This window comes from Fringilla coelebs, assembly GCF_963513975.1.
Source record: "Fringilla coelebs genome assembly, chromosome: 1".
Classification (NCBI taxonomy): domain Eukaryota; kingdom Metazoa; phylum Chordata; class Aves; order Passeriformes; family Fringillidae; genus Fringilla; species Fringilla coelebs.
The window spans coordinates 59,722,495-59,743,436 of NC_140028.1; the positions used below are offsets into that span (position 1 = coordinate 59,722,495).

The 20,942-nt window shown below is 39.3% G+C and overlaps 1 protein-coding gene across 1 annotated transcript in view; it reads left to right on the forward strand.

The window, feature by feature from the left end:
- The window catches only part of ZNF407 (zinc finger protein 407), a 333,967-nt gene extending 314,740 nt beyond the window's left edge, over positions 1-19,227 (forward strand). The window contains exon 9 of the mRNA XM_084201615.1: positions 16,744-19,227. Coding sequence (XP_084057741.1) covers positions 16,744-18,092 — 1,349 coding nt within the window. The 3' untranslated portion in view covers positions 18,093-19,227. The remainder of the gene's footprint in view (positions 1-16,743) is intronic.
- Positions 19,228-20,942: the final 1,715 nt, after the last annotated feature.

Below are 20,942 nucleotides of genomic sequence, written 5' to 3' on the forward strand. Positions count from 1 at the left end.
TACTTTGATCGTGGGAAACTGACAATTAGCGTTACAGCTTCTCAGCAGTGAAATCCACACAATAGAGGAGACTGTGATATTCTGTACTGCAGTGTTAGTCGACGTAGTGCATTTATTTTGTGTAGCAAGCTGTGAGAGAGGAGGAGAGAAGTGCGGGAGACGAGCAAAGTCCGTCTTGATGAACTGTTATTCTGTATCTGTGCTGTGTTTTGTGCATTGTTTAGTTTTTCTGAGTTTGCTTGTTAATATATTGGGACAGCTCTTCACAGCAACCTTCACGACTTATGTCAACACCTAAAGCATATACACGTGGGTACGAGATGATCAGCTAATTAATCAAGGAGTTAGAAACTTGCCAAAATGCCATTTGTCATTTTGATTTCTAGTAAATACTGATGACAGGGTTAGTTTGGTTACCTATAACCACTATCCACTTCAACAGTCTTATCTTTTGCACATGAATTGGAGGAAAAGTATTGAAATCATAGGCATTGGTATACCCACAGGATATGATTTATTCTCAAACCTTGAATGCATCAGCCCTTCCATGAAATAGCTGTGTTAGGGGAGCATTCTGGGCGTTGTCATGCAAATGGGGCCACCAAACATGCCACTTTGCTTCAAAATTGAAGCATTTGCTCTGCAGTGACAAGTAGCTTTTAAAACTGGAGCAGGGTTTTCTGAGCTAAGTGGGCAACCCTATCAATCCTCTGAGATCCACTTTCTAAAATAAGTACCTGTACATGAAGTCCTAATTCCACATCTGAGTGCTCAGATTGGCACTTACTACACATCCATACATCTCTGTCACCCATTTAACCAGGCCAATCTCATTCTGATGCAGATTAAGGTGGTCCTTTATCCTTGAGTATTGTCCTTCTCCCACAATCATACAATAAAAAAACCACCAGAAGATGCACTAGTACTGAGAAGTTGAGGTGATCTGGTATTCAGCAACTCTTAAAGGCAAGGTCTCATGATACATAGCTTCAACCAGTACAGATTTTAATTAATGCTACAGCATCTTCTCAGCAGCCTTCAAGAATTTAGCCAGTAGGTCATGAGGGAAAAGCAAGTGCTCACCTGCCTCACAGTTCACAGAAAATACCTGTAATCAGAAATTATTTTTGTCTAGTTTTGGGACCAACTTCAGAAATGGTAAGAAAATGTGACATATGTTTTTCTCTCTCTCTCTGTACAAAAATGAGCACATCCCAAATGCTACTTTTGGCTGTGCTTATGCAAAGGGGTGTGGAAAGAGCAACAGCCTTAAACGCAGTGATTCAGGATCAGGTAGCTTTTAACCAGCATCCTAATGCCCATTAGAAACCAGAATGGATTTCAGAGCACTGGCATTAAATGATAAAGAATTTACAGAATCCAGATTTTTATTTTAATCCAAAATTGTACTAATTGCTTTGTGACTCAGTGGGAATTTTGTCCATGTCCTGAATGTGGACACAATTTTATTCCTAATCTCTGACCAGTATTGTTCCATGGGCTGCACTGTGTTCCATGGAGGTGACAAAGCTATAGTTGCAAATAATGGGTCCATCATAGTAATGGAAGTACTTGATCTGCTGCCCAAGTAAGGATTTCTAGAAGGTAATGGAAACAGTGGGTACTGGATAACTGCAATGCTGGAACAGTCAGGCTTCTCAAATCCCTTGTGGTCCAGTGTCAGTGGCACTCTCAGTGTGGTGCTGCATGATGCCTCAGCAATGGCTAATGGTTTCTGTACATGCAGGTTTGGGTATCGAATTCAAAGCATTCACGTTTGAAAATGTAGATCTCAAGGATTTCACAGCTTGTTAGGCCTTTTCGGTCATGTATGTCTGTCCTCAGAAACAGGAGCTTTCTTGGGATGACTGGGTAAAGTTATGGAGAGAGTTGCTTTCAAAGTTGGGTTTTCTGGTGTTTGCAGCACATTTAGATGGTACCTCGACTCTAGGAACCAAATTACCCTCAGACCATCCCAACATATAATTCTTTAAATATTTGGGTTCAAATTCTTAATGTTGGTGTGAATGCATTCATAAAAGAAAAAGAAAGGATGTTGAGAAATAGCTATTGCAGTTACCCCTCTTTGTTGTTGTTGTTGTTGTTGTCGCCTGTTGGCTACATTATCTCCCAACCTCTTTTTGAGCCGTTATTTAAGTAAAACTTGGTGTTACATTTCCTTTTATTACGAATGCTATTTATACACAAATTGGAGCAGATCATGATGCAGCAAAGAACTTTTTATACGGCATAGATTGTGCAGCAAAAGAGTGCTTTATCAGCATTACATGCCTCAGTGAGGAATGTTTTGCTGTTTTAAATCTCATCATTATGAGAAGAATTTGTTATCTGGGTACAAAGATTTTACTGGGAACTATTGAGCTAGGCTGTTGTCATCTAACTGAAAATGCAATCATGTTCATGGTAATTAGACAGGGGGATTAATGAAAAACCCACACTATATATGCTGTTTACATACAACCTCAGAGATCTATTGTATCAGTTAAAACATGGTCACATTCATTTTTATTTCCTTGCCATGGGACAGTCCCAGAAATTATGGGCAATCCTTTGCCCTTCTGCACTCAAACTCCTTGTATACAAACATGATGCAAAGTGAAGATGGTTGAGGTTCCATGGAGACAAAGCACATGGTGTGACAGGCCCGTCTGTGCCAGCTTTACGAAACAGAAGTGCCCAGTGTGACCATCCTTGCCTTTTGTTCCACACAACGCTGCTGAGGCCAAGGGTTTGTGAGTGCTGCTGGTGGAGTCTGCAAACCTCGCTCTGTCTGGCTGCTCCCTCCCCTGTGCTGTTGGTTCTCAGCTGCACTGCAAGCTTCCCTGCCCCCACGATTTCCCCCCTTTACCCAGCCCTTTTCCCCAGATGAATCTGAGGTAGAACGTCCTAGCAATTTTCCAAGGTTTTGGGCTCAAAGACTAAACTAATTTATTTTTGAATTGCAGATCAAACATAAACTGCAAAGAAGCATTTAATCAGTTAGGAGAAACAAGGGTATGGCTTGTTTAAGTCCCAGAATCCATAAACCTGTAATGATTTTATTATATTGGTGTCAGTTTTCATTATTTTCATAAATGGGTGTTCCCTGCTTAATGCATGATATTTGCATCTGATGAACCAATGAGTTTAAACATGGTTTGTTTTAATGCTTTGTGAATTTGCATCCAAATTCATCAGAAGTAATTCTATTTGAAATCACACAGGGCTAAACGCAGTGGTTGTAAATCCATTTGAATTGAGATGCCAGAATCAGCCCATTAATCTACAAATCTGCAATATAATTTTAGTATGGTTGGTGGGCTTTGGGTCTGTTTTTTCGTGATGAGGCTGCAGGGATACCAAGTGCATATGTGGGAGGGGAAGTGTTTGAGGAGGTTGTAATAAATTGACCAAGTGGGAGCATATCTTCATTATGGAAACCAGCCTGTGAAAGGAACATATGAAAGGCCAGAGACCATGGTTTGAGCATGTCTGTCGCTGCCAGTTGAGGTAGTAGCATGAGGACAAAGCAAGTCTGTCAAATAAGCAGATTCCCATATATTTAGGATGATAGAGATTGGCATCAGCGCTGTCCATTCTGTCTTCAGAGTGTCAGAGCTCACCCAGAGCTTGAAGTAGTGCTACAACCTGCATTTAGTATTTGAAGTCCTCTTGCTAAACACTCTGTTACCTTGGATTTTTCTGTGGTCTGTTGTTAAAAAGGGGATGAATAAATGAAGCAAGGTTCACCTCCAACAGAAATGGGCTGGTTTTGGAAAGAGGGGAGGGGGCTGTACTGTAGCAAACAGTGCTTCATTTCTTGAAAGCTGTAGAAGAAATGTGTATTTCTTTCAGAGAAAATGGACAATTAGTTTAATTTCTGTGTTCTTAAATAGACTGAAATGTCTGAAATTGAGACATTTGTTTAAGCTAATTGTTACCAGATTTTAAGATGAATATATCATTGTCTGAGAGTGCAAAAGAATGTATGTATAAGAGGGATTACTCTCTAAGAAAAAAGGTTTATCAACAACATTTTCCACACTGCACATACTTCTGAAATGTAACAATGAAGTTTTGGATAAAGCTATTTAAAGAAAGTAAATGGTACATGTTAAAAATACAAACATGCTTAGTTATCCATAATGTACATTACCTTTTAAAGGAAGGTATTAATTCATTTATTTGAATAGGTGACAATTCAAAATGGAATTCAGCTGATACTTTTGAAAATATTAATGTAATTATTTTGCTTCATTACAATCAAGCTGAATTCAGTTTGAGAGGTATGTGTTTGGCTAAGTGATATTTAGCTAAGTTTGTGTCTGCCTTCCTCTGGGAGCTAGCTGTCCTGGTTTGGCCCTTGCGAAGCTGAAATTCAGAAATCTGTGTCCCTGTTTTGAATGGCTTGGACTGGAGCTAACAGGGTCCAGCTTAGAAAAGCATTTAGACCTGTGCTTAGCATTAGCTCTATGCTTAATTCCCAAAAGTCTAACTACAGGCCCCTTCTTCTGCACTTGCAAGAATTGCGATGAGCAGGAAGTCTGCCGTCTGACATCTGTGAAATGAGCTGGTAGACTTGAGTCTTTTTCATAATGAACCAGTTTCCATCTCATAAAATTCTGTAATTGCAGTTGGTATCAGTGGACACCTATGACAATCTCAGCAGAGATTGCAGCCCGGCATTCCTCATTATAGGATACATGGACACTGAACTCCTCTCTGCTCATGAATGTGGGGTTGAGTCATTGACAGGGCATTATCAGGAAAATTGCAGTGATGTGACTAGAGCTTCCCGGTGGGTAAATGGAGTACCTCAACTCTTGGAGTTGACAATAGGCTCTCCTAAGAAATGATAATGCAGTGATTAAGATTTAAAACTGGGACTTAGCACACCTTGGAATTCTTGTGTGACCCTGGCAGCACACTTCTTATTGTTTTCCACTTTTCTGCCTGAAAAGTTAGTATAATGCTTATTCCATTTTTATGGTGTTATTTAGTGATAAATGTGTTACCAATTGTGAGCAATTCACAAGATACAGTTTTAGATAGATGCTATTAGATTTTAAGTCTGTTCTGTTCAGTTTGCATTTACATGTTCTTGTGCCCAGCACTAGTGGAAAGCAGGCCAATTTTATTTTGCTTCCTAATTCTGCATTGAGGAAATCAGCTTTATGCAAAGATACCTAAAAATCTTTCATAAAATTCACTCTATTGTGAGAGGCCCTAGAAAAAAAATAACATGTGAAAGAAGAAAAACATTAATTTTGAACTTCTTTTAGGCACTGATATAATTTTTGCTCTGTCTGTGTACATTTTCATATGTGCATTTTCTTTTTATAAAGAAAATAATCTTCAAAAATCTTTTGAATCTTTTTATTTCAGTAGAAGCACTTGAATAATGTTTTAAGGGTACTTGGAGACACAATGAAAGAAATGGTGAACTTCAGTGAGTTTTGGAGGACTGGAACATATCCCAGAAGTTATAGCTATAGAATCTATAAGGCCTACCTGTGTCTTGCAGCAGCTGTTTGAACCCGTGATGCCATGGGCTGCTCCAAAGCTCTGTAATTTGCACAGATTTGAAATAGCAAACCACAATGAGTCCTGGCAATTGATCTGTTCCATGCCAGAAGTTAGAAAACTCTGAGCTGACTAAACTAAAGTAGCTGGAAAAACAGTAAGAAATATTTTTTTAAAGAGGTAGCTGAAATAACCTTTTAACAAAAGTGTCAGCAGGAGCTGTTAGTTTCTTAGTGGTTTTGAAAATCAGATCTTCCAGGTATCTCACTCCAGGCTTCTGGGGTTGTTTTTTTGTTTGGGTTTGGTTTTTGTTTTGGTTTGGTTTTATTTTTGGTGGGGTTGTTATCTGGTCTCCATTTTGTCACATATCTCAAGCTTTATTGCTTTTACAGAAATTATCATGAATTCCTCTCAAATTTTGTCTACTGTACAAAAAATGTGAAGTTCCAGCAATAGTAAAAGTGCTTGGCTTCATTTATGCTATGGCTAAGAGTGCTGTACCAGGTCCTAGGTATGATGGCATTCACTGCAGCATGCACCATGCTACAGACAAGTGAACCATGGTGTTTTCAAACCACTTGATATCTTTTAGCTAGCATGGTTTTAAGCATTACTTGCCTTCGGTTGGAGACAGACATAGATAATAACTCTTTGAACAAGTGCTTTCGAGGTTGAGAACTAAGTGGCATTTTAAAATATTTTAGATAAATATGCTCATTATTTAATTTTAAAATATTCATTCTTTTCCTAGTCAAGTTGGGTCTCAGGAAGGAAAAAAATTAAAAGGGGTTGTTTATTAGTCCATATTTGACTAGGATTCATGCTTCATATGATTGACAGTCATTGCAAGTTTTTGGGTTTCAAGACTTAAGGCACCACAGTCTTCAGTGAACTTTAGTTCAGAATGGAGATGTTTAGAAAAGTTTTCTAAGTAGCTGCTGTAGAATCCTGTGCTGCTTTTCACTGAATTGTTCTGGAATAGAATGGATTTGCCGTATAAATGGTGATGAGCTGGGTTAAGTCATACTCTTAACTACTGTACAATCTATTTATTCCATCTGGGAGCTTCATCACCCTGGCACCTGAAAGTGGATGAGGCAGCTGAATTGACTTTCCATTTCTCACCATGTCTAACCATCTTCCTGCAGTATGACATAAACATTCTAGTCTTTCGTCAAAATAAGACTATGCTTATGGAATAGGGACAAAAATTTTCCTCCCTCTCTAGCATCTGCAGATTATGTAGCCAGAATACCTGCACTTAAACTTTCAATATTTCCATTCAAGTCAGACTTCTAACAGTTTGTGTTTCACTATTCTGAATATTCTTTAGTCAAGATCTCTCTTCTAGAAAGATCAATACATAATTTAGTTGTATCTGTACCAGAACAATGTGCAGCAGACATGCCTTTGAATGTGCAATTAAAAGTTGCTTTGGCCTGTTTTCTTTTCCTGTTTTACATTTCATAAACTCATATGTAATTTGATGAACACTGTCATTCTTTAAATTTCTTCAGCATTATCTAGGGACTTGTGTCTCATTGAATATAATTTTTTACTTTCTCCACAAGTGCTAGTATGCAGTAGCACAAGTTTGGTCTTACATTATTATTTTCTTATTTACTTAATGCTGGTTTTCTTTGTATTGATGTTAATGCCTCCAGTTTGGTGTTAGCTCCCTGTGCCATCTAAAAGCTGTTGATTTCTACCTCTAGTAAAGCTACAATTTAGGTAGCCTTGTCAACAGAGTAATTATTCAGCTCTTGAACACACAGCTTTGCAGCCAAGTGCAAGCAGCATGGTAAGGAGGTTCTGAGCCCTTTGGAAAAGCTGCAGTTCAACAGTTTACTTTGCATTTCCCACGCAGCCCAGTTCCTGCATCAACAGTGTTCAGCAACAGCCCAGAAAGTAGCAGCTTTGGTATCTTCTGACTTGCTTTACCTACCTTTGCTTTACTTGCTTTACCTTTCCTGCCTTGTGCTTTCTAACACTGGAAGTGGAAGTTCATTTAAGTGCTACTCTATCACTAGCACTGAAAATATATTTCTGTCAGCAGAAAGGTCAATTACATGAACAGCTCTTCCTTTGAAGATATCTTGGAAACATGCTGCTTCCATCCTTCACCAGAGGTGAATCATGAAAAGGAGACTTTGTCATGAACTTGACCCTTGAAAGTGGTCAAAAACTTACCCATCTCCACAGCCTCTATATACCCATCTCTCCAACCTCCCAGAACCAGCAGGTACCCCTGCTTCATGCTTCCTAAGTAATCCCAGCATTACTGCCAGGCCTGTGACACTCTGAGGTGAAAAATCAGCATGTTTTCTGACACTCATCACTTTGGGCATGGTAAGCCTTGATGCTGTCAAATGCCTCAGGAGGAGTGAGGGGCAGCAAAGGGGAAGCCCTGTGCATTGAAACTGTCCCACCTATAACCGGCCCTATTCCTTCCTCCTCGTATGTTGTCATCTTGCACTGAGACTGACTTTTGGGGGTCGGAAATCTGATGTCAGAAGTTTGGGAACTGCCTTCACAATTAATTCACCTTCGTCTTAAGCCAGGTACCACTGTGGAGACAGCTGTACTCAGGGCTGATCCTGTGTTGTGTTGCACATGTAAGGCTGAAGCATCTAATCATGTTGGGGTTTTTTCCAAAACACAGCTTGGCGTGACCTACAGCTTTCAGACTAAATTATTGTAGCGCTCCTTTCGAGCTGTAGGTCTGTTGTGAAAATACATAAACATTATTTGCCACTGGCGTTACACTTGATGTTGCAAAAGCAAAGAAACAGATCTTTCTCCACTGAAAACCTGTAAAGTGAAAACTATAAAACCCTTTTCCCCTGTTTTCTTCTGAAACTGGTTGCAATGCTCTTTTCCTCACAGCTTAACTAAATATGTGTCCCTCCTCCAGTTTTCTTTCCTGTATTCCCAAGCAGTGAGAGACTAAAAGGAAAATATCAACTGTATGTCAGTGCCTAGATAAAAAGTTGCAAATTAAGTTATGAAGCTTGCCCTTTTTAGCAAAACCTCATATTGGGGCAGTATAGTCCTTGCTCATGGCAGTTTATTGCTTCTATTCATGCAAATCAGGGATCATTCCAGTATGCTTTTGATGAAGTCCACAAAAGACAGCACGCTCATCTCCTCCAATGTTTTGGACATTGAAACAGAGTATATTTTTCCAAGGAAGATAATGCATTAATTGCTTCACTTAGTTGATGAGCATTAGCTTTTGATATAAGCCATCCCTTGGACTCCTAACACTTTGCATGCTGGGCAGTCTTGTCCTTGAAGTTACTGTAGTTCACAATGATCAGAACTTACTGCTGATGTTTTGTTAGCATTTACCAGCAGTGTCTTGGCAGAGGGTGACCTCCAGTACTGTCTCTAAACATTTTCAATTTACAGTCTCAAGAATTTTTGCTGCCTTTGCCTCTCATTCTTTTGAGGAGGTCAGCCCTTTATGAATTTGCCACAAGAAAGAAGTTCAGAATACCCTATATACTTAAACAGCTTAATAGGAATACAGCCGCAACGAACACATGACATACAATTCATTTTAATATTTATAGAAGAAATTCATGTTGTTTTAAGTGTATACAAGCAGCTGCTGTCATTTGGCTATGAGCAGATGTTAGACCTCCGAAAGCTTCACTGATAATTAAAATACTAACAGTTAGTGTTTTACCCCAGCTGCAGGTTCTGTTTACTGTAAATTTGATTTTAATGGTGCCTCTGTGCAGTTATTGAATAGAGGTTTGTTTTCTACTATACATGCAAAAGTGTCTACAATGAAGACAAATGGTTATTTCCCATAATTTACTCTGGAAAGATATGAATATAGCTGTAACGTAGTTGAATTTATAAATGAAATACAGATATGACTATCACATTTGAAATGGTAGTTTCTGCTGTCTGAACTAACAAAAAGAACTGGGGAAACTTACTATTTGTAGTTATTTCCAAGCATTACTCCTAAAAACTGCTGTGCTTTTTAAATGGGTTGAGATGTGCCCTCGAGCAAGGAACAGGTGCTTATTTTTACTGAAAGGGTGCATAAATCAGAATAGATAAATACAGAGAATCATGATACTCATAGTTGATAGGTATGCTGAAGAATATAATTTCTGCTTGATCATTTAATATCATGATGTTTTATTTTGGGTATCCCTTACAAGTGTCTGTTCTCTTTTTTTCATATATGTACATCAAACATTAGGGAAGGCCAGCCATTTTCAGAATTGTTAATCCCAAGGGCCTGATTATGCAAACACAATGCATAATGCAAGCAACCATGTTTGGTCCCTTTGAGACTATTGAGGCTAACTATGGCAGTAAGCACTATGCTTGATAAATAAATGTTTATAAAACCAAGATCTGAATGTATATATTCTTGGAAAACAAAAACTTCTGCTGAGCTAACAATGACAAAAAGGTTTTTTCCCCTTTTTTTGACAAAGCCATTAGTGTTTGGGACTAGACCTATTTCAGAAATCCAGATCATTTTCCCTATGAGCAAAGCTGTGGGGGTTTTCCCCTGGTTTTTCTCATTTTAGTGTATTATTTTCCATATTACATTGTATGTTCTGTCTGCCTCGGAAACAGAGATCTCTGGTTTGACCAAGCGCAACCAGAACCCCTTGAAATTGGGATTCTGATTTAGAAGTGCTAAAAATGCACTCTCCATTTGCACTGCAGGGGATAAAAGAGGAAGAGTGCATCCGAGTATCATCAATGTCAGTTGTTCCCAAACTGAGGGCCAGAGTAGTCTTTGAAGCTGGACTGCCAAGAAATGTCCAGGCTGGCTATCCTCATCTCAAGCTGCTAAATTGCACTGGAAAACATAGCTGAAATACTCCAGATACATTCCTGATGCTGCTCACCCGTGTAGGTAATTGCTGCATATGCCACAGAGAGGTTTTTGCTCACACATCAGAGTTGAGAAGAGCAGCCTGCATGGTGGCAAGCAGGTAAAGAGAAAAGTGGTTTGCAAGTAAACCAGTTACTCTGCAGGTTAGGCAGCTGTAAATTCTGCATGTTAACACTGTACATGTTTGCCACGATCAGTGGGAGTTTTGATATGTGTATTTTTTATTTGCATTCCATCTGTAACACTGGGCTCTATAACATTCATTTTTGACCTTGACTGCAGGAAAAGGGAAACTGAATTTTTTCCTTGAGAAGGCCTTTTCCCAAAGGTTAATTAGACACTGAAGGGAAACTAAACCAAACCAAACAAACTGCCTAAATACCCTAACTGAACAGCTTGGCTATCTAATTTGGTGGTTGTCTTTTTCTTTTGTGTCTTTTTGTGGCCGTTGACATAGTTCTGTGAGATATGGAAGGTAAAAATAGCAAGCAGGAAATTTCAGTGTGTTTTTCAAAAGAAAAAATATTACAAGAGTACTTTCTTTCACATTTTTAGAAAGCTAAAGGACATCTGCTACTTTTTAAGATACCTGAAATGTTAAAACTTTATCCTTTATTCAAGCACTTCTTAGAAGACCTTGAAGTTTCCAAACATGATTGAGTGGTTAAGGACAAAACTAGAAGCTAAGGCTGTTTTGAGTTTCAGCATTGAAACATGACATTACTGGATTTTTAAGTGTAAAATAAACTATGAACATTATTTGGGATTTTTTTTCTTGGTTTTTTTTCAGTAATAATATATTGAAAGGGGGGGAAATGAAGCCTTGTTGTATTGGTTTCTGTTGAGATTTACGCAATTTGTGTCAATGGTGGAATTTTTTATGTCTTTTAGGGAGATGGCAAATTCCCCTATAGGTGTACTTACTTGTATTGCTTTACAAATATTTGCTGCCTTTGTGGACATAATAGCTGTAACAGGGCCATTTTGGGTTGCTGATTTATTTCACTTCTCAGTTTGACCCATCATATTTTCTTTCCTTCAGCAGAAGACATGAATGAGCCTTCACAACCTCTTATTTAGTAGTTTAACTAGCTGGTTTAAAAAATGCTGACCCATACATTGCCAGCCTATAAAAGCTTGCAAATTATAAAGAACAGTTTTTACTATGGTCAAGGAACAGAGATATGAAAAATGCATCTTATTATTATGGCCTCTGAAAATCAGGGAAATCCCAAATTATGCCACAGTTCTTAGACTGTACTTAATTAATTGAAGTAGAGGTAGATTGTTATAAAAATAATTGAAGGAAAACAGAGCAGAAACTTGTAGCTTGATCAAGGCATAAGTTATATTACTTTTTGAATTGAAAAAGTAGACTTACTGTACCATTCAAAATATTGTACTGCTACCATGTAGACAATAACTTTTAAAATAAGAAAATCAGTAGCTTGTTCAAGTGATGTTAGACATAAGACGATTTTTAAAAATCTTTAAAATTCCTTCCAGGTTGCATTTAATTGAAGGAAAAGATGTTTCTTTGCATACACATTATTTAATATTTGTTGCATTTTGTTAGATACAAAATGTTTGTTTGTGTCAATAAATAATATACCTAATGACCAAAGTATGAAAAATAAAGTGTTGCTGAATAGGGGACTATAAATCAGGCCTCCTAGAACTTTTACAGAGAAGGAAAAATAGCTGTTTTAAGCTAGCTGTGTAAATGCAGATCATTTCCGTCATCATAATAGATTATTTCATTTATGACTTACTGCTTTGTCCTAAAGGTGCTCCTTGTGAAGGATGTCCTCAGCCCAGCCTCACCACACACAGCCGCTCGCTGCAAGTTTTGGGGAAGGATTAGAATTCTAAAGAGGCTGCTGGCTGAGAGCAAGGTGGTGCTTTACATATAATATTAGCCCAGACTTTGCTCACGCCTTGCGCGTTTCTTTCTGAGACAAGTCTCCTTAATGCCATCTTTATCTGCTACACGATGCATGAAATCTACTTTCTGTTTTAGAACTGCAGCTGACCCCCGACCCCACGAGTGGCGCCACAATGTGACCTTTCTATTGTCATCAGCTTTCATTCTCCTGAAAATTCTATGAATTTTTATTACAAGTTTTTTTAAACCAAGCTGAGGCTTCAACAAATTACTTGACACAGATGAGATGAAGTTGTTGAAGTAGTGTTAGATAAGTTTTACAGCCAGCATGTGTGCTGCTGAACAGTACAAAGCCAGTGTCCTACAATGTCATACACCAGTAACTGCTGAGCCTACTATTGGATAAATACATCATTTTATGGAACATTGATTGTTCTATAAACCCAATGGAGTATTATGCTCTATGATCAAACCATTTAGATTGTGTGTAGAGCACAGAAAATGCCATATTCAGGATGGTACTAAAAGTGCCATTTGTGTATTTTATGGATGTCATTACGGGGGAAACTTCTCTCTGTAGGCCCTGTTTACTGCAAAATTTTTTAGTCTGTAATGACATTTTTCATTCACAACGTATGCCTTCAAGAGAGGGGGCCCTTGTTTTATTTGTTTCATTCGAGTTTACTGCACAAATCCTGTACATTTTAATTAAATGTAAGCTTAACAAAAGAATAAGGTATTTATTCTGCAGGGAACAAATGATGACAGTAACAAAAGAATAAAACAGACACACAAAAGGAAGTCAGGTATTGAGTAAGAGAGAGGGGAAAAGGTACTAAGCCCTATTTCTAGTCTCCCAGACACACATTAAACATCAAAGCGTTTCTTTTAGCCCTATTTCAGGAGTTTGTGGTCTCAGAGAATTAAAATAACCTGTGAATATGGATTTAATGTCTAAAATATCCTGACATTTTCAAATAAAAAACTAACAGTCGCTCAGGACTCCAACTGATAAATAATGGCTCTGCTGAAATGACAGACATCTTGGAAAGAAACCAATTCTCTGATCATTGCACCCCTAGATATGAAACACCTCCTTACAAATTGTCTGAATATGAGCTCTTGTATCATTATATTTTGTCATTTTAATGCCTATTTGTGTATCTTTTTAATTTGCAATGACATGCAATCAGCAACAAGTCCACTTTTCCCAATATTAATGTGGGCTTGTATTGCAGCTTATGTTTGCCGTGTCAGCCAACACTTACCCCTCTCTTTAACTGTTAAGAGGGGGCGAGAGGCAGGCTGGGTTTACTGGGACAGCATGGTTTGTTGCTACATACAGTTCAATAATGTGACACTTTCCTTAAATACATACAAATTCCTACAAATGTTGTGTTGGATTCCAGTGCTTCATTATAAGAATAGCAGCTTAGCCTCAAAATCTGTTGTTTTCTAAATATCTTCCCTACTTGGCTTTTACTGTTGAAACAAAAGAAAACCAGTAAAATCTGCAATTCTTATTTACCATGAAAAATCACTGAAATTGAAGCTGATGTTCCCAGTAAATTCTTAGTCATAGTCCAGTTAAAATTTAAAGTTACAGTAGATTCACATTAGTTTAAATGACACTTGAACTTCTACACAGCTCAACATTAATTCATTATAGTTGAAATGGAAGAATCTTCAGTGGGTGAATCTTTTACAATCTGATTGAGGCTGTTACATTTTATAGGAGCCATTTTTCAAAGCAGTACTGACAGCACTCGAAGTTATTAAATTGCTGAATCAAAAGATGGACCTGCAATCGCATTTATGAACTGTGATGGAATAGCTGGGGTTGCACTGAGCTGAGGTTAAGATGTTGGTGTAGTTAAGCTTCATCACACCCCTTAGTGACAGCAGTATTTACCCATGTAGTTTACTTTAATGGTCAGGAAGTGGCTTAACTCACCTCTGGATTCAAATAGATTAAGTAAGCAGTCAGAATGGCATAATTATCAGTGCTGCGAGGGATTCACCGGATAGCTCTTCACCCAGGAGACTTCCCATTCAATTGCACGGTAAAGACTGGAGTTGCATAGATTCACAGGCATGGCATTTATTTGAGGAGATGAAAATAGGGTGAATTTCCTTTTTCTTTCCCTTCCCTAGACCAGAGCTTCTCCTCAATACACTGATGCTGTGTCCTGTACGTAAATTATTATGATCTTGGGAGAAAGATGCCATGATTTTAGTGTATGTGCATGTGAAAATTATCATTGTAGAATTATTTTGATTTTGAAATCCAGTGGAAAATGCATGATTTGTGGAGTTATTTTGATTTTGTGCCACATCATTGCCAGGCTCCTCTTTTATCTTGTCAACAAAGCAAGATTCCTGAGAGAATTAATTACTTATACTCTATTACAAAATGTGGAGGATAATTGTCATTTTATGTTGATTTCCCCTTCCTACTTTCCTGCTCTTTTGGGGGTCATGTGAATGTCAGTGCCTACAGAGAGCACAGGAAAAGTGGGAATAAGAACCGGTTGTATACCACAGTAACCTTACATCTTGCTAGTACCTGACAAAGTGTACTTCACTTGCATGGGCCAGATTTTTGTGCAGCATCACCTGTAAACACTCTAATGGTTTAAATTGTTAATTTTCTATTCCAAAGAAAAGAAAAAGCCTGCCTTGAAAACTAGGAATAGGAAAGTTGTATGGCGTCAGTTTAGACTTGTGAAGGTGATTTGCAGCCTTTCAGCTTGACAAAATTACTTCTTTGTGCTTCACAGTACAGTTCTCTACCAGAAGCTCTGTAATTGAAAAAAGGATGGATGGATGGATGGATGGATGGATGGATGGATAGATAGATAGACAGATAGATAGATAGATAGATAGATACCAGTATAAGACTTCGGTCTTTTAATTATTTATGTTATTTTGGAATTTTAGCTTGATATGCACCTTAACATAGCAAGTTGCTAGAGTCTGCAAGGCGCCAAGTATTCAGTCTTGGAGTAAATCAGCTTCTACATGTGAATTTTACCTTTAAGCAAATGAGTCTGTTTTTTAGAGCCCATTTTAATTCTCTATGGGATCAGGGTCTGACAGCTCTATGCTTTGAAATAAAAGAGCCCCCTTAGACCAGCTTTAGTATAATTTTCTTGGTCTCTTGAGTTCAATGAAGCACATTGTTCACTAGAACTGGCTTGGAAAGTACAGCGCTAGCCTGAAATTTCACTTTAAGTGTTGCTCTTTTTTCGTGCCTTTTTTTATGCCAAGCAAGCCATGGCATATCTGTTTGTGTTAGTGGTAAGAAGCCACACCTGTTATACCAGAGATGTCATTTCAGTTTGTGTAGGTCAATTTAAACTGAAGTGTGGAAATGGGCAGTTTCAGCAGCATGGATTTAATGTGCCTTCCCAAGGCCTATCTGCCATTAGACCCTCACCTGGTTTGCAATGTCCAGCACCCACTCTTCTCTCTGTGTGCTGCACGGTTTGTGTCCCACAGCTTGCTCCCAGCACATGGAGGAGCTTCCTGGGTGCTTCTGGAGGTCACTGCCATGGGAAGACAGGGAGGGATAAAGCTGTCCTTCTATGGACATCCACAAAGCTGCCGCAGGGTCCTCTCCTTTATGTCTTCCCAAAAACACGTAGGCCATGCTTGAAGGGTGATGGCCTTGAATTTGTACAGCCTTGGGCACCATTTGCCTTGCTGAAGCTTTATTGTTAGTGGTGAGAATTGAGAAGGAAACCTTCAATGACACAAAACCAAACTGGGTGGCATAGCAAGCAGCTGGAATATGGAGGTTACAGGTATTATAGTTTGTTAATTGATTTAATGCAGAAGTAATTAAGATATGGAATTGGGGCTTCTGTGGGTTAGATTTTATAGAATATCCTACTTAGGGTAAGAAAACTACCAAGTGTTTTCAGCAGGTAACGGGCTGAGTGACTGAGTCAGTCACATGAGCCAGAGAAGATGCTGGATGGAAAAGAAAGGGGAAGACAATGGCATCAAAATGACAGTATGGCAGTGACCTCACCAACAAAAGCAGGGTATTAAGATCAGCCACAGTTCCTCACACCGAGATATGTTTAATGTAATATACAATCCAAAAATTCATTATTGAAGTACCAAAGTGTCATCAATAGGTTCTTCTATAAACGATGTGGCTTTTAACTGTACACTGTATTTATCTGGGAATTTTTTATACAGAATATTTTTAAAAACACATTTAAATTGTTAATAAGCTGCAGCATTGTTACACTCAGCAATTATTTCAACCTGTAAATATGTTATTTGGAAAACATGCAAATTGGTTTTGTTCATTTGCTCATTTTATCTATGTTTTCTGTCAATGAAATCTAAAAATTGTCAGGGTATTTTTTTCCATTTAAGCTACAATTTGTTTAAGTAATGAACTGATACTTGCCACGATGCCACGTTAACAGCATATTTTGTCTTGTAGGCATTGTATCCAAGTCCTATGAGTGCCGACTGAAGGGGCAAGGAGCAACCTTTGTGGAAACCACGAGCCCTTTTACTGCAGCAGCACTGGGAGAGGTTTCTCCAGTGAAGGAGAAGGCCTTTCAGGGCAGCAGAAGACAGCCCCAGTCCCCTGAGGAAGTTCAGCAGTTCATCATTATTCAAGGATACGACGGCGACTTCGCCATCGACGCTTCCGTGGAAGAGACAGCAGCAGCCACGCTGCAGACGCTGGCCATGGCGGGACAGATGGCCAGGGTGGTCCACATCACGGAGGACGGGCAAGTCATAGCCACAAACCAAAACGGCTCCCACGTCAGCAGTGTGGTTCCTGAGCAGATCCTCACAGAGCAGTTGGCAGATGGTGCCACACAGGTGGTGGTGGTTGAGGGGGCGGGAGCTGACATGGAGGAGGCCGTTCAAATCGACGCGGTTCCTGACTCCAGCAGCGCGGTACTGCAGCAGATCATGCGACAAGAAGTGTTAGATAGTTCTGAGGCTACGGTCCATCCTCCGGAGTCCTCCTCAGCGTTAGATGCCCTGCTTTGTGCTGTGACAGAGCTGGGTGAAGCGGAAAACAAATCCGAACTCCTTGACAGATGCAGGTCTGGTCACAAAGACTTCTTGCAAATGCCGAACCCGGAGATGCCCAGCATTCCCAGCGATGCAGAGGGACAAGAAATACAAATGTTCCATGAAGTTCAGGAGACTCAGGAAGATACCAAACCTTTGGAAGTAGTGACACGGGTCATGCACCCATCGGCTATAATTGCATCTCAGGAGAGAGCTCAGGCTGCCTTCAAGAACGTGGTGCAAGGAGTGTTGCAGTTTGCTGTGTGTGACACAGCTGCGGCCGACCAGCTCATGAAAGAAGGTGTCACCCAGGTCATTGTAAATGAGGAGGGGACTGTGCATATGGTAGCTGGAGAAGGTTCTCAGATAATAATGCAGGAAGCTGGTAGCCACACGCTCAGTGTGCAGAGCGAACACATGGATTTAGTGGAGTCGGATGGGCAAATATCACAGATCATTGTCAGTGAAGAATTAGCTCAAGCCATGGCTCAGGGTTCTGATGGTGACTTCTCTGAAGGTGCAACACACTACATCGTCACAGAATTGCCAGACATGCAAGATGAGCCTGGTGTGTACTCACACGCTGTGATAGAGACAGCTGGGTCCCAAGACATTCTGCAGACTGGTAGCGCTATAAAAGCAGAAGCTGTAGCCCCTGATAGAGCAAGAGAGCAGTTAACAAGCATGGTCATTTATACAGAGGGTGGCTCACAGGTAATTCAGGGCCAGAGAGATTATAACAAAGTACAAGAAGCGTGAAGAGCTTCACTCGTAGGCTGGGTGCAGAGCAGAGCTGGAGATTACCAGAATCATGGAGGCACTGTATTCCTGGAACACTTCCTGTAAAGCCTTCTCAGTAGAACTTCCTCCAAACCAGGTAACAAATACATGTCCTGCTAATAGGAGGAGTTCACTGAAGAGGATAATACAATTTTGTTACAATAGCTCTAAAAACTATTATATGTAATTATTATACAACAAGCATACTAGGGTACAAAACAGGATAAAAAGCCTCCTGCCCAAAGTAGAAATTGTTCTGTTCAGTGCTTTCTTTGTCGATGTTTTTGTCTTAATGTTGTTTTATCTCAGGGTAGTTCCCTGCCTTCTGTCATTTTTGTATAACATAATCACAGGAGTAAAATAATTGCACTTATATGTACATTTTGTGAACAGATAAATATGCAAAAAAAAATACAAACCCCACAATAACAAGGTGAACAAGTAAGCATACATATGATATTGGGTGCCCTTCTTCATTTTAAAGTAGAACAGGTGACATTTTGCTTTCTAAAATCTTACTTTAAAACATGCCTGGCTAAAAATATGTCATCAAAATATGGATTTTTTTGCATCTAAAATGAAAGTTTTCATAGTACTTTACTCTTTCATGGTAAGACATTAGACTTTCCCTAAAGAAGAGCTCAAAAAAGCTACACTTCAGAAAATCCTTGATTATACATATTTGGGAGGAAGAACTTGATGCCTGTAACTTCCACTTAATTTTAGATGAGAGTCCTACATAAGAAATGTGCATTTTTTGAAAAAAATATTGTCACTGTCAGTGTTTTGCTTTTCTTATAACTAGTGCTTCATATAAATACCATTTTGCAGTTCATTTTGTGAGCTACGTCTCAAATGTTAGGAAGATTTTTAAAGAAAATTCTGACATTGACATTAACAAGTAGGGGGGAAAAAAGGTGACCTTGTATTTCTTGCTTAGTCCAGAATGTCAGTTATTTACTTGTGGATATACTGCAATTGTTCAATGCAAGTTCATGTTGAAAAGATTTGTTTCATGATAAAACTGCTTCTGTTTCTTTAGAAAAATTGTAAAATATAAACTGGCAAGGTTTGGGGATTTTTTTTTTTGTCTTTCAAATAAAATGTTAGCATTAAAATGAAGCATCATGATTTTTAATATTAAACAATAAACAGAACTGGCATTCAGCAGGAGCAAACGAATGCTATCTGTTATGTCTGTGCATTTTCTCTTTTCTCTTTTCCTTTCTCTAGCTTGCTAGATAGATAAAGATAAAAGAATCTAATTTCTGAAGTGTGCCTCATGCATGCTTAATATAATTGTGTAAGTGTTTAGGGTATAAGCCATGCTGACTCTAGAGATAACTGGGTTTCCTATCATGTTTAATATCTTAAAATTATCAACTGTAAGAAAGTTGGGGTGGGGTAAAACAATACTTCCTTCCTGAAGCAACTGCTTAAAAATGTATTTTCTGATAGGGCTGCTGAGAAAAGGTGCTTCATTCTCGGGCTATAAGATCCCGCTGCCTCTTCATCTCTTATTATTATTATTTTTCAAATTTTGTTATTTTCCAAGAGTTGAGGTTGTGTCTTTGTCAAACCCCCAAAAAAGTAATTTTCAAGTTAGACATCAAGATTCATAATTAGGCGAGTTTGACTTGCTCATCTTTCTTAAAAGTGACAGGCTGTTCACATACTCTTAAATACTGTCTTCAGCAAACAGTGACAGGATCAACTCCCGTTTGTTATCAGGAAAAAGGTGACCTTTACAAAATGATGGCCCTCTGCAAGACTCTCACAGATGTTCAAAAAACTGAATGTTTTTCAGTGGAAATATTTCTTCTTGATCATTTCTCCTGTTAACTGTAGCCCTGTGGTCTTGCAGCTTGGATGCTAATTCTTCGCTGTGCTTAGTCCTGTATGGCTAACCTTTCTGCTGCAGTACAGGGTGTTGACACTGACATGCTGCAGTTTACCATTTGTGATTTATTTAGGATAAATATGTCTCAGGTGGCATTTAATCCTTCATAAAACCAGTGTAGCCTGCAGTGTCAAACCAGCAATCACATTGTATGCACAATGAAAAGAGCAGACCTTTGCATAAAAAAAAAGCCCCAGTGGTAGATGTTCCTGTGCTTGGGAGCACTGGAAAGGATTCTCTAGCCTACCATGTGCTGTAATTACCTGGGAGCTCAGGTTAACGATACTTTTTTCTGAGTGCAATCTGATCAGGAGAGCTAATATTTTCCTAGGGCCTTTTTTTTTATTTCTTCTTCTTTCTAATGTGCACTTTAAAGTTAACTTATTAGTGCCCTACAAATGTAACATTAGAAATCAAGGATGACATTCATTCCTGTGCTGTCATCCTGCTTAAGGATTCCATGGACTGTCTCAACCCCATGCTAAAACGCTCTCTGCCATACACTGACAGCTGAGGCTATGGCAGGTCTCTTCCAGCACCCAGGAAACATCTCTGGCATTTGTCTCCCTCCTGGCATTGTCCCAGATCATAACCTGGGAGGAGATGAGCTGCATTGTTCTGTGGCTCTTCCAAGCATTCCCATGCCTTCTGCCTTGGAGAGCAGGGAAGATTAGGCAGCAGAGGGAGGCACATGGAGTAGAGCAGCACCTGAAAGGGCCCTGACCCTCCAAGGGCCGTGCATGGAGCTGGTGAGGCACCTGTGGCACGTCTGGGAGCAGGCTCAGAAGGTGCTGGGCCCTCTGCCACAGGCAGCCTCCAGTGTGGGAGCCTCACAGAACCTGTGTGGTGGATTTAGGAAGGTGCCTAGCCCAGGCAGCCATTCACTGCCAGTGTGTTTTGCTGTTTGGTTTGAATACCTTCAGGTGCCT